At 38.0% G+C, this 13728-nt stretch overlaps 1 protein-coding gene and 1 long non-coding RNA gene across 2 annotated transcripts; one reads left to right on the top strand and one right to left on the bottom strand.

Moving 5' to 3' along the window:
- Nucleotides 1-116: 116 nt before the first annotated feature.
- On the top strand, nt 117-1790 carry LOC123962032. The gene is made up of 2 exons (XR_006822836.1): nt 117-616; nt 730-1790. It is a non-coding gene; the product is annotated as an uncharacterized LOC123962032 (long non-coding RNA).
- Nucleotides 1791-6568: 4778 nt separating this feature from the next.
- LOC123962065 (myoD family inhibitor domain-containing protein-like) lies at nt 6569-11186 on the bottom strand. The gene is made up of 4 exons (XM_046037962.1): nt 11070-11186; nt 10583-10672; nt 9716-9997; nt 6569-8000 (listed from the first exon to the last, which is right to left on the bottom strand). Exons 1-4 carry the CDS (start codon nt 11128-11130, stop codon nt 7729-7731), a joined length of 705 nt encoding a protein of 234 aa, XP_045893918.1. The 5' UTR covers nt 11131-11186; the 3' UTR covers nt 6569-7728.
- Nucleotides 11187-13728: the final 2542 nt, after the last annotated feature.

Here is a 13728-nt window from a genome sequence, read left to right as displayed (position 1 = left end):
TGTGTGTGTGTGTGTGTGTGTGTGTGTGTGTGTGTGTGTGTGTGTGTGTGTGTGTGTGTGTGTGAATGCTACACATGCATACAGTATATAATGTATGTGTGTGTCCAGGCACATCTGCGTGTGTATAGTTCAATACATTAAATTCTGCAATAATTACAATTAGCAGAGAAATAGTACCATTTTCCTAGACAGCAGACATTTGTATTTGCGTTGTTAGTTTAAGAAAACTTTTATTTACTGTAAGATTTTGTTGTTTGTTAAAATGACGATTTGCCTCATTGAGGGAGAAATCTGACATCAGTTGACTATACTGACTCAGGTTTAAAAGGCAACATCAGATAGCCTGCAGAAACTCTACACTGAAGCAGAGCTTCCATGCTTGGCTTGTCTTGCTGTGTTTCACTCAACACTCCTAATTTTTTGCAGTGTTTTTTCCACTATTCAAGTACTTGTCATTTGTCATTTACCGTAGTATTGTGAAATATCATCCCTTTATTTTATTTTTCTACATGTGTACATTTATTTATGTTTGTTAGCTGATATAATTCACAATAAACTTTTTTTTTCCAGATGCAGACTGAGTTGGATAGAAACATATCAAAGGAATTAAACAACGGTGAGTGCACTGAGGCTGGAAAAATGGCACAAATCTTATCTCATATCTTAGCGGCCTTATTAGATTAGTGGCATTATCTGACTTGTAGACTGTTGTCTCTCTATGGTCCTCAGCCACAGCAGAGCTGGACGTTGCTTCAGCCCGTATGTCACCAGTGGGCTCTGCCTCGAGGGAGAAGCTAGACCCCGTCAGCAGGGCGACACAGCAGTACTTGGAAGTACTAAAGAAAAATAATATGATTTGAACACTCATCACAGCTGCTGGCAGTCAAACGTTGTATTTCAGCCATTACAATCATTTAAATACCGACTGCACCAACAATAAGGCCAAAGCCACTGCCTAGTCATATAACACCCACTTTGTACGTATTCACTCTCCCTTCTTTTCACAAAAGCAAATATAATGCACATTGCACTTAACCACTCAGGAGCAAAGGGCATGAGTCATATATTTTATTTTATATATATATATATATATATATATATATATATAAAATTATAATTAGAGAGCACCTCAAAAGTATTTGTTCTTTCTGATTAATTCTGTTCTGTATCCGATCTGTAACTTTTTTGTTTAGCACTATGTCTATATATATATATATATATATATAGACATAGTATATGTATAAAATACGTATACAGAATTGTGGTTTGGATTTTGTTATGTGAATATTGGTGTTGCTAAATTTTAATTTTTAAGTATTTGATGTATGCATCATTAATAATTTTGCCAAGATATTACCCGGTACGTGCCATCAAATGGTGCAATATCTGTCTTGGTCCTTAATTTAGTAGACTCGTTGAGTATTGTGTTGATGATGATTTTATTTATTATTTTTTATTTTAACATGATATACTTGAATAAGACGAGCTGGAATACTCTGGCTATTGAAACAGGGTGACTTCATTTGTACAACTGTCATTCAAACCATTGGTTGCTTGCCTTTAGGGCCACCAAAAGGGAAACACGCTTGTTTTGTTTTTTGTTACTTATAAAAAACTGTAACAGAATACATATATACATATAGGAAAATATTTATGACGCCTGTATGTCACAGAAGACTCTAAAGTTGTAAATAAAACAGTTAAAACAAAAACCTGAACTTGAATGAGCTGTATTATGTCTGGATACCAAGTGGACATGAGAAAGGAAAGAAATAAAGTGACTAAGGTTATATCATCTTTTTTGTAAATCCATCACTAAATTTGTGTAAATTCCTTTCTAATTTCTTAGTAACTTATATTGTAGCGGGTTCAAAATAGGGCTGAGGATATGCAAAAAATCAAACTGCAGTTATTTTAATAGTTATTGCAATTTCAATATGAGTCACAATTTTAGTGGGATTGCATTTCATTTTCACTGAAAGAAATAAAAATTATGATTGTATTGTCTTTTTTGTTGGTGTCTGTACCAAACATCTGAAGAACAGGATGTACAATATAGGCATAATGCTTAATTTATAATGGTATGTTGTGACACATTTTACCTTTTATCAAAAAATTGCAGCTCCTGCAATTTGGATATTGCACTTGACCATATTGCAATTTCTGTAATATTAATATAATATGTTATGTAGATTGTAAAGAATTTAGTAATGCCTAAATCAGTTGCCAGGAAATATCCGTATTACTCTCCAATCAAAAGCAATTAACTATATCAAAAGCAATTTACTGGAGCATGTCAAGCTGTAAGTAAATAACAGATTTAGGAGGGAAAATGATTTACTGAACTTAACTTCCAGTCTTTTGTAATTGTATGACTATTTTATTTATACAGTATATTTATGAAGAAATGTGTGTCAGAGATGGTAGTATTCATGCAGTGAGTGGGAAATTTCAGATTCTAACATTAGTTTTGTTATTTGAGGTGTTATTTTTGTGAGATGTGATTTAAAATCTCCCAGTTTACTTAATTTTTTTAACAGCATTTTAATGTGTGTCATGTCAGATTTGTTTTTATTATTATCACTGTTATCTCTTCACTCTAAATAGGTCATATATTAGCAAGCTAACGTTAGCTTTGTCAGTTGGCAATTATTGGGGGTAAATATGTATTAACTTATCTCTAGGTAAGAATTAGTTTGTGTGGTGCAACCTCACTTAAATTTAGTGATGCTTGAATCCCCACTTAACACGTAACTGCTACTTTATAACTAGGTTGATTTTGAATGTATGAACCACTGGCAACTTAAGTTGAGTAAAATGTTGCTGTAAATGTGACTGATGTAATTTGATTTTAACCTGTCCTCAACAACATACATACGTTCTGAATAAGATTACATACTTGTCCAAATATTGACAAAACAAGATGAAGAAAAAAACAGATAAAATCCAACATGGGATATGGACATGCTGAGACAATAAAATAAATTATAATTAATAAAAATAAACATGCATAAAACTTAAGCATGACATTTGATAGAAATACTAAAAGTCAATGTAACTTATTCGACTGCTTATAATCAGATGATGAGCCTTAAAAACAAGCAGAAAACTACATTTGTGCTCAGTATTTCTTTATTAAATTAAGAGGAGCAGTAACAGTAGCAGAACTGGCCTCTGTTTGAATCACTCCTTATTCTGCAGTTTTAGATTCCATGTATCTTATATCCAAGATATAAATGCAGCTTGCCATCAATATTTCATGCCCCAGCCCTCATTAGATATGTTTTGATGTACTTTACTCCCCCGTACTCCCAAACACATGAAACCTGATGGTATGCGCTGGTTTAGAAACTGTTTCCCTCACTTATTAAAATGAGACAATGTGTTTATGATTGCCCCCCTCTGCTGTGTTTCTCTTCCCTTTGATCCGTCCTCTCTGCGTCAGCCTCAAATGTTAGATATTCAAATCTGGTTACATTTATTTTTGTTTCCTTTACAGCAGATGGGCACTTCTGACAGACTGACTATTAGGTGTTATTATTTCCCCTTTTTTCAATAGACGGCTCTTCATACACTACACGTAAACCTAGTTTTGATTGAGGAGGTTACAACCATTGTCATAAAGCTTTGGAGGCAGATGAGAATACAAAGAGACAGATTCTGAATAAAAAGTGTTGAAAGGGTTGTTTTTGAAAAGCAACTCAGTTTTAAAACAAACCGCTCCTCACTGGGTCATCCTCCATCTCTGATGCCCAGTCTTATTATCTCAGACTGCCAGTCCAACAACTGTTAGAAAAAACAAGGTGTCGGTTTTCAACCTCAAGCCTCCGACGCATGATGGGGTTGTCAACTGAACAGGCCATTTTATTTATAAATCTGGCTACAATGAATGTTCAAATCCATTTTTCAGACTTTAACTGACTGTCGCTCAAATGAAATTATGACACAAGATAACAATATAAGAAAAGTCAAACATGTTGCTCCTCTCAGAACATTTTGACCAGAAACCAAAATGGTCTCTTTATATATTAATTTAATGTAAATGTTATTTCCCAACATGAAGATCTAACGCCCCCCCCCCCCCCCCCCCCCCCCCCCTTCTCTATTTTCTTTATTCTTTTTGGGGGGACCAAAGAGGGTGGGTAGATTTGCTGTTGATATTTCCCCACCCATTGATTTTACAGTAAGGATTAAATTTTCTAGCAAGGTGGAAAAATCAGAGCACAGAAATTGTCTCTTTATTTTTCATTTAAGCATTTGTAAAATGTGCCAAACTGCCCAAGTTGATTTTACACAGTGCACATTGCTCTAAAGTGACGCTTTCTTGATTAACGACTTAACTGGACAAAACAAAAGGTTGAACTGGAAGACAGACCGTTTCAAGAGAGGTTGATGGCTGATAAATCTTTAATATTTTGTGGATTTCTTTAATGTGACTGTCTCGTCTACAAGGAGAAGTTCAAGTTAATAGTGATACAATCATAGACAGGATTGCTAAACATGCAGGGCAGTATGACAGGAGAGGAAAGGGAACGACATGCTGTATAGCCTCAGAGTGGTTATACTTAAAATTTAAACAACAACGCTGTTGAAGCGGACGAGAGCAAACAAGCCAGGTACCCAGGTAGTTTGGGTTTGAGAGCCCTTGTGTAAATAGTGTTTCAAAGACATTTTTCCTTATTTTGTTGGCTTAAAGGGTTTCAAATTTAAACGTGATTAATCAAATTTTTGAATCCGCTTATAAAACACCAATCATGTGTAAGTTTTGAATTGTAGAACGTGAACTCCACTCACATTTGTAAACAAATTTAATACAAAATAAAAAGAGAACACAACCTCAGTGTCCTCAGTGGAAGCTACAGTCCTGCTGGAGGTTGTACATGAGTGCATAGATAAAATATTGTTGTGTAAATAATAAATAAATTAGGCCTAAAATTTATCCCAAATAGAGTATCAATAGGGATCAGATATGATAATTATAGTATAATGCCAGTTGCAACTTGTTTTTTCTTTTTCATTTTTCATTACCCCTTCTTTCTACATTTGTTTTTTTATGATTCATAACAAACACAGTGGTTTACAGTTGCAACTAATGATGTAATTTTACATTATTGATTAATCAGCCAATTATTTTCTACATTTATTATATAATTGGGTAGATCTATAAAATGTCAGAAAAATAACTCCCATGGCAATTGTCCAACAATACCCAGAGATATTCAGCTTATCATCACCTAAAAGAAAGAAAAGCAGCCAATCTTCACAAATGAGAAGCTGGACAATATTTGGCATATTTGCTTGAAGACTGACTTAAATTATTAATATTGTAATTATTGTTCAGTTAAATCAATTCATAAAAAACTTTCATTCTAGCATCTTATATCACCAAAAGTCATCTAAGTCATTTACTGTTTTTGTTTTGACCACCATTAAATGAGAAGCAATGGTACTGTCATCTAGGTGGCATCATTTTCAAATTTCAAAATCATTTATTTCAATGGTGATTTCAGATCAAAACTCAAAGGCAAATATATTCATCCATCGTGAAACAATGTATTGCTGTCTGGCTGCAACATATGTAGGTTCTGAATTCACTCTGACAATATCAGCTGTTTGTGATTTGTGGCGGTAGACTTCAGCTGTGGGTAAAGGGTATAACAAATTGAGGGGGACAAGTGGAACAAACCTGAGTGTTTATTTGTTGGTGTATGCTCGCCATGCTCTAAATTAGACGTCACCGCTGTCTTGTCACTAGCAGAATCCAAATGTGTTGTGGGCAAAAGAGATACTTAAATTCGATTTACTCGCTTTAACATGATTTAAATGAGCCTCTTGGCTCGCCCGGACAGATTGACAGCGTTGTCTTTATCGCCGCTTTGTTTTATTTTTGGCTGTTTACTCTGCCTCTCTGCTGTCATCTCACACGGTGACTTTAAAGGAGCCGGCTTCGATCTTCCAAGATCTGGAGAGAATAAGCATCCTTTTATGTTCTAAGTGCTTTATATGACAAATATGAAAAGGGATTCAAGACAGAGCTGACAAGTTTTTTGTTGCCCCATTCCTCAGCTGCAAAGAGCCGTGCAGGGAGAAGTCAAACCTGCAATCTTATAACATGAGAACCCATACAAAACTAAGCAAAGATGTAGACCCCTCTCATTCAGGGTCTTGAAGAGTCAAAGTTATTAGATGCAACTTAATGTACAAACAAAAGGCATTTCTGTGGAATAAAACCTGAATCTTGAAGGCACTTTAGCTTGTACATGCTGCATTGCAGCTATCTGTGCTCCTTTATTTTAAAAAAATTACCATTTGGTTGTTCAGCAAGGCGATCAAGAACAACAGCACTACAGTGTTAATGAGTCCCACACTGGCTTTAATTTTGTTCATCCCGGATATCCAAAGAGATTTAACGAGCAGAATAAATGACCTTGACAAATTTCTTTTAATATTTAAAGGTCCTTGAATCTATTTTCCACAATATCAGCCATTAGATAAATAATTCATCTATTCCTTCCTCTTGTCAATGTGGTTGCAATGAGCTGAGAAAGCACAGATGTCAAAGGAATAATTTGGGAAATACATGAATTTACTTTATTGCAGAGAGTTAGACATGAAGACTGACAATGCTATCATAACTGTGCGTTACAGAGTTGGAGCCACAAGGCAGTTAGCTTTCCTTAGCATGAAGACTGGAAACAGCTGGCCTGGTAACCTCATAGTTATGATAAGACTCCAGGAAAACAATGCTCCACGCCAAGAAAAAGTCCAACAAATAACCCTCATTGAAACCACAACTTTTTGGTTCTTGGTCTAATTAAACAACTAGCTATAATGTTTAATTGGCAGCTTTAGAGGTGCTGGTAGGTAGATTTTCTACTTTTGGACAAAGCCAGCCGTTGTACAGCCTTTTTGCTAAGAAAAGTTAATTGTCTCTTTGCAGTAGCTTCACATTTATCAGACAGAAACAAGAGTGGAATTGGCCTTCTCGGCAAAAAAGCCAATAAGTGTATTTCCCAACATTCTCTTTGTATGGGGGTGATTAGCTCAGCTTAGCATAAAGACTGGAAGTGTGGGGAAACAGCTAGCCTGGCCCTGTACAATTTCAAGAAATGTGCCCACCAGCACCCCTAAAGCTCACTAATTAACTTTTAACGTTTAGACTATTTGAGGTTTTAAGTGGAGTAACGGCACATAACTCTAGGTGAGGTTGCCAGGCAATGAGCAACAGCACGTAACTCCCTCTTAAAATACAATTTTGTAGAGGTGTTGGTTGTTTATAGGCTTTAAATGCCAAGCTAGCTAATTGTCTCTTGGCTCCAGCTCCATGGTATCAAAATTCTCATCTAATTCTTAGATAGAAAAAAAAAAATATGAATGCTCTTTAAGGTACTTCAAGGTACATTGAATCCCCTTTATTGAAGAAGAGCGAGAAGCACTAAAGTTGAATCTTCCCTCTTTGGAAAGTGATCGTGTGGGATGAAGTCAATAAAAATTATTTTAGCAGTATTTGGTGTAAGAATAATTCGTAGATACATTGGTGGTCACAAAGTTTTGGTGAGTTTTGCTGCTGTTTGTGCTGTTCACAACTCTGAGGGTCACAACAAGGTCAATAAGTCACAAGAAATGTCATTGTAGTGCTAATGAATCCCTCCGTGGTTTTAATGTCTGTTTTTTTTAAGTCTTGTCACATGCCTTTTTAGTCCTCAGGCGTAGTGGTCCGGCTGCCTCCTAGCTACGATGGCAGATCTCGCAGCACTCCAGACAAAACTCGAGACACTCAGTTGGCTCACAACAAGACTCGAACAGCACCGAGTGGCAGTGGGCATGGCAGTTGAGCTCCTCCACAGGCGCGTCCTGGATGGCCGAACAGCAGCGGCTGCACGCATGGCAGCAGGAGGAGCAGAGGGTGTGGAGGCAAGAGGAACAGGCCTCCAACAGACCCAGGAGCAGCACGGAGCCCTGGCACGACAGGCACGCCAGCAACAGCTGTAAACAGGAGTCTGTGGGGGAAGTGATTTAGCAACAAATATCACATCTGAGGTCACAATAAAGCTGTTGTATGTTCTAAAAGCCTGTCAGACACCATCAGAAATGGGGATTAACGATTCTATTAACCCTAAATTAATCTCTTGCATGTTTATTATACCTAGAACTAGGACTTAAAAGAGATACTACTCTGCTGCAGTGATCAAGTGGGATTGTGTTTACTTAATCACAGAGCATCGTTCAGTCCTCGGGGGAAAATAAAAAAAGGCCACAGAGGCTGCCAGTGATGAGCAACAACTAGGAAGAAGCTGTCACAAGATAATTGCGCTCCCACCCAAATTAGGCGCAGATGAAATTGCATACATTAACCCCACTGGTGTGTTACAGTGCATCTCTCGCGATCCTAACCATTGTATTATTACTCAGCTACCGTTTTTCATCCTCACAAGAACCAGATAGTGAGAGCTCATGCAAATTGAGCTGTTTTATCCTGTTTACTCAAGAAAGTAAATGAAAAGGAGATGGCAGAATTCCCTGGGGAGTGAGGTTCAGCATTTTCCTGCTTAGCCGCTCCAATTATACACCCCCTACATATAACTTATGCTAATATCTATCTGTGTGTAGATGAAAAGTGAGCATTATGTGTAGCCACTGTATTGATTTAATGTATAACTTCATAGAAATAACACAATGATAAACAAGGAGTGGTCCACTGCACGCTTTGATAAAACTGTAATATAGTGCAGCAGTTTGAAAGTCTTCAAGGGAAACTTTTTAGAGCTCCATTTGTATAAACAGATTGATTGTCTTCGGTGGTGACAGAAAAATCATTTGAATGTATATGTTTCACACAATGTTTTTTTATGCTTTCACATTTTAACTAATAAGGTTGGATAATAAACCAAATGTATTGAATTACAGATATGTGAAAGTCTTACAGAGCTAAATTTACTCTTGTCTCAGTTGTCAATAGGTAAATAATCTTGATTCCATGAAATTAAACTAAGGATAGATAAAACAACCACTGCCCACTTTGGGAACTCCTCATCCACTGCATCTACAATGGTATTTATCATGATTTCATTGATGTCTATTGTCTGCACAAAGCCACTAGCTGACTGCCTGCCACAGCGAGCAGAACAGAACAGCACAGTTTGTGGAAATGGTCGGATTTGAACCTGAATTTTACCTCAGGAAAAAAACATTTTATGATTTGACTGTAGACATCTGTAAGATCACAGAAATACATTTAAATATGTGACCCGCCGCTAGATAACTGGTAGAAACTGGTAGAAACTGGTAGATTTTTAACCTTTTGCAGAGTAGGTTTGCATAGGAAACGTTGTGTGACTGGAATGGAAGTGATAAGCTGAAGAATATATTTACCAACTGTTAAATCCTTGTGAATCCTTTTGTCTTAAAAGTGTAAATCTCACTTTTGTGTGACTTATTCCAGTTTGTTTTCAAGTGTGGTCCCACTGCTGCCCCTGGGGGCAGGTGAGGGGAAAAAACACCGTCTGAAACTGGTTCGGTGCAGTTTTCATCGCTTGTAATGTTTCCCCACTGTTCATGTTCTCCCCTTAAACAAGATAAAATGATTCAATCAGTCCTATTTACTTATCTTATACTATTGTTATCAAGATAAATTTGACAGTTTATTGTGATATCAAATTTAAGTCACATTGTCCAGTCCTATTAACAGTTTTTAGAACCACATTGTTGTGCCTACCAGCAGGTGTGGCAGTATGTTGGTGTGAACCAGCCACACTGCCCCTGCTCCTGGTCCTGCTTCTGGTCCTGCTCTTCTTGCTGCTGCTGCTGCTGCTGTGCACAGACAAGCTGGAGCCCTGCAGTCGGCTCAGGTCCGGTGAGAGAGGGGGGAGTCTGTGATCTGAGACTGTGAGGCCACATCGCGGGCAGGTGGGCTTCTGGAGGTCACACTGAGGCTTCTTAAATCCTGCTGCCTCCTGCAGGGTCTCCGCTGGTGGGGCTGCAGCAGGCGGAGGCTGGGCTGGGCAACACAACACAGAACATTGATAGAATGGCGATTCCTTAATGATAAAACGTCTGAGTTTGCACAAAGCGAAGTCAGTGTGTAATCAATCTAGAATTTAAAATGAAAAAGTGCTACAGGGACAGACTAGTAAGTGTGAAACAGTTTATGAGCGCAAGAGTCTTGTTTTGCACCCAGGAATTTATCATTTTTTCTAGCTGTTTTGGTATTTGTAAAGGATTTGAAAATGTAAAAATGTGTCATGGCCCCCAGATCGCCAGGGTCCCCAAAAGACCCATGCTCAGTGTGTATTGGTTTGTTTGTTGTTGGGGTTTTGTAATTTGATTCATTGTAATTTGGTAGGGAACTTGTTTCAGTTAAGTAGAATATAGAGTAAGACAGGTCCAACATTATTCGCTAATTTCATGGCCCTGTCTTATACAGGGGACCCATGTCAAAACCTTTAATTGGACTTCAAACTTACATACTGTACCTTCTTACTAACTCTTCTTCCCGTTAATAAAACTGATTTGTTTTCCAGTCAAACCAAATCATAACATTTGATGTATTGTTTACTGTGCAGGTCTCACAGTTTCCACTTACTGCTGATGAGGTCAGTGGGGATGGTATTTCCTCTGCTAACAGGGTCACGTGCTGAAAGGATTTCCCGTGCTGATTTTAAAGACGCACTACCTTGAGACACATTAAAAGAGAGTCACGTTATCTGAAAGGCTATCAAAAGATAAGACAAATTTCTCATTGACCACACCTACATAAAAAGTCTGCAAGACAGTAGTAATTCATGCCTTAAAGAACTTCTAACCCTTGCATTAAATTAATTTGACTCTTTCTGTGCCTTGATTTTTTTCATTTATTTTTACCACCTAGAGTTTTTGCCCAGTGTAAAGTTTCTTGGGGAAACTCTTCAATACTGTTGGGATAAAAAGGATAAACCTTACAGATAATAAATAGCAGCACAAAATATTGGCCCTTTGTTTATTAGTTGAAGCTTAAAAACAAGTGGCCAAAGCAGCTGTGTATATGTATATAAGAAAAGCAGACTGCCTTTGGAGCTTATTTCAGTACTTGCCTTTAGTCAGGTTGCTCTGTTCCTCCATCTCGTCCACAGGTAAATGGTCTCCTGGTAACATGTCTGATACTCATGACTGCTCAGGATTTCTGTTACACTTTGTTCAGCTGTTCACCGTGTCCATCCTCCTGCTTCTGTCCACACTAAGAGGTCAGGAAACCTCCAACAACACCCAACATGCAGGCCTGACTCACCACTTAGGAGAATGTGAGCTGTACTGTGTGTGTGTGTGTGTGTGTGTGTGTGTGTGTGTGTGTGTGTGTGTGTGTGTGTGTGTGTGTGTGTGTGTGTGTGGGTGTTTTGTTGTTGTCCAGTGATTAAATAACACTCCCCTTCCCAGCGGATCCCTGAGTGGCCGCTCTGGTTGTGTGACTTTAAGGTTGCGGTCTCGGTTCTGCTTTTAGTCACCTAACACAACGGAGACACATATCCCACAAGTGTGTCAGCTGAATACTGCATGTATCTTACACACAAGCTCTCTCGCCCTCTTACACATACACACACCCACTCATAACCTGTCAAAGTTGTATCCTGTCTAGCATTCATTATAAAAATAAATGCCATTACTAATAAATGCTTTAGAATTAAAGTTTGTCAGTCAATTAGTTTTTATGTCTGTATCATGCCAAACATTTGGCCCATCAACCATGGAATTAGAAGACACACTGCAATATATATATTAAAAAAAATTCTTAACACATACTGTAAAAACAACACGAACAAAAAAAAACGTGAGTTATAACATCATACATAGGGGAGAGCGGGGCACAACCTAACTAATAATTAAAAAATTATTTGAGTTTGATTAATCCTATTTTTATACAAGCACCACACATATCTCTGCTATGACTACACTTGACGATGACGCTTGAAATTTGTTTCTAGGACTTACCATTCTTGTACAATTTCGCCAAATGTCGAGGGAGTGAAATGTTTCAACTTACCCCATGGGTGAGGTTAGTTGTAACACACAAGGTTTTTTTTGTAACACTTGCTAGAAAACTCTGTTCATTCAGTATAATTCTATCTGAATTAAATGATATCTATACTACAGGTGAACTGTTCATGGATCTATATATGACAGATAGACATCCACACATCCATCTACCCATGAACAACTCAAGGTCCACTTAACTAGCTTTACATAAAATCTAATGGGTTCCTCAGTCGATGGAGTTTGCAAACTCCATGTCCACATTCCAATGAGCCATGTTCTGTGACCTTTGAGAATTGTTAAAATGCAGGAAAATGTAGGTTTGTTTAATGTATTATCTAATGTAAGAGCAGACAGTAGTAATCAATCAATAGCTTATTCTGAGTTTTTATTTCAAGCCCCCCCCAAAAAAATAAAACTATTAGGTAATTATTTACAGTCAGTGACATTTAAATCTTTGTATGTTTCCCACAGATGAGGATTTTATTTTACTTAAAAGATTGGACATGGGCGACAGCATCACCATTACACACTGATGAGAAAATGAACAGCCCCGTCGGAGGGGCTGTTGACTAAGTGCTGTCAAAAGTGCTGCGTTGAAAAACATGTTGACTTGCCTGCGTCACAGTGAGATTATGGCACATCAAAGCAACACATAAGTGAAGCTGTTGAAGTTGTCTAGCGCCGTGCTAACTTCCAGTCAGTGAACGCAGCGTGGAGAGGCAGTCAGAAGACGTCATCTAATAGGCTGACAGAGAATCAAAGGAAGCCCTGAGAGGCAACAGCAAACTCGTTATCAGCCAAGACAATTACTGACATTAGTCAAAACAGGGAGCCGAAGAAATCTGCCTTTGTTCTGTGTTTGGTTGTGAAGTCTATGGTATCAGCTTCATGCCATGGTGTTCATCAGTGCATGAGACCATGTGATGCAGTTGGGATTGTTTATCCGAGAATTTCTTGCATTTTTACATGTTGATGTGATTAAAAAGAGTAAACTGAGACTATCTTTTAGTGATCATCAACAGACAAGCAACCATGAATATTAACAAAAACAGTTTTAAAATGATTGGTTCAAATATAATATATTTAATGTTAATTATTATCCCCTGCAGTTATGTATTTTGAGGATTTTAAAGGGATGGCACCTTTAATTTACGCAGTTGCATTTTTACTGTCATCATGGACATATCATTGATTTTACACCAAATCAAGCATAACGTTAGTTCAGGCAGGCAACGAGGTCAAGCTCAGCTCATTCCAGCGTATCAGCTGATAGCAGCCATTTTCAGCAGCACATCAGCTGACAGCTCAGCTGATTCCTCTCTTAGCATTCATTGAAAAATTCTATACAAGTCGCCTGTTTAAGCTACCGTAGCCTACCTGCCTGCTCTTGCTGCTTTCTATGCAAATAGCTCATAACCCACTGCCATCCATGCTCCACCTTTCAGGCTGCATCTGATAAGGATGCACAATAATTATTGATCCGATAAGTATTAGCCGATTGGGTATATCTCATCATCAGAAGCACATTGGGGAATGAATTTGGCCGAATAGAATCAAACATGCTAACATGCGCCACTGCATTGTCGCGCTGTGGGCGTCATGTCACTGTGCGCAGATAGACCCACACAGACGCAGTTCAGGCAGCTAGCTCCTGTCCTCCTTCCCTCTGTCTCTGCGTGATTCACTGCAGGTAACAGTGTGCAGATTGAAGGTACATGGCAA

This window comes from Micropterus dolomieu, linkage group LG22 (genome assembly GCF_021292245.1).
Source record: "Micropterus dolomieu isolate WLL.071019.BEF.003 ecotype Adirondacks linkage group LG22, ASM2129224v1, whole genome shotgun sequence".
Classification (NCBI taxonomy): domain Eukaryota; kingdom Metazoa; phylum Chordata; class Actinopteri; order Centrarchiformes; family Centrarchidae; genus Micropterus; species Micropterus dolomieu.
Note: the sequence above shows the minus strand (reverse complement) of the source record. Positions and strands in the feature narration are given on the sequence as shown.

Coding starts and splice junctions, on each gene's coding strand:
- LOC123962065 (XM_046037962.1), bottom strand. CDS start 11,130: ATGTTACCAGGAGACCATTTACCTGTGGACGAGATGGAGGAACAGAGC. Junction 10,673..11,069: donor ACAGAGCAACCTGACTAAAG/GCAAGTACTGAA, acceptor ATGTGTCTCAAG/GTAGTGCGTCTTTAAAATCA. Junction 9,998..10,582: donor CCCCACTGACCTCATCAGCA/GTAAGTGGAAAC, acceptor TGTGTTGCCCAG/CCCAGCCTCCGCCTGCTGCA.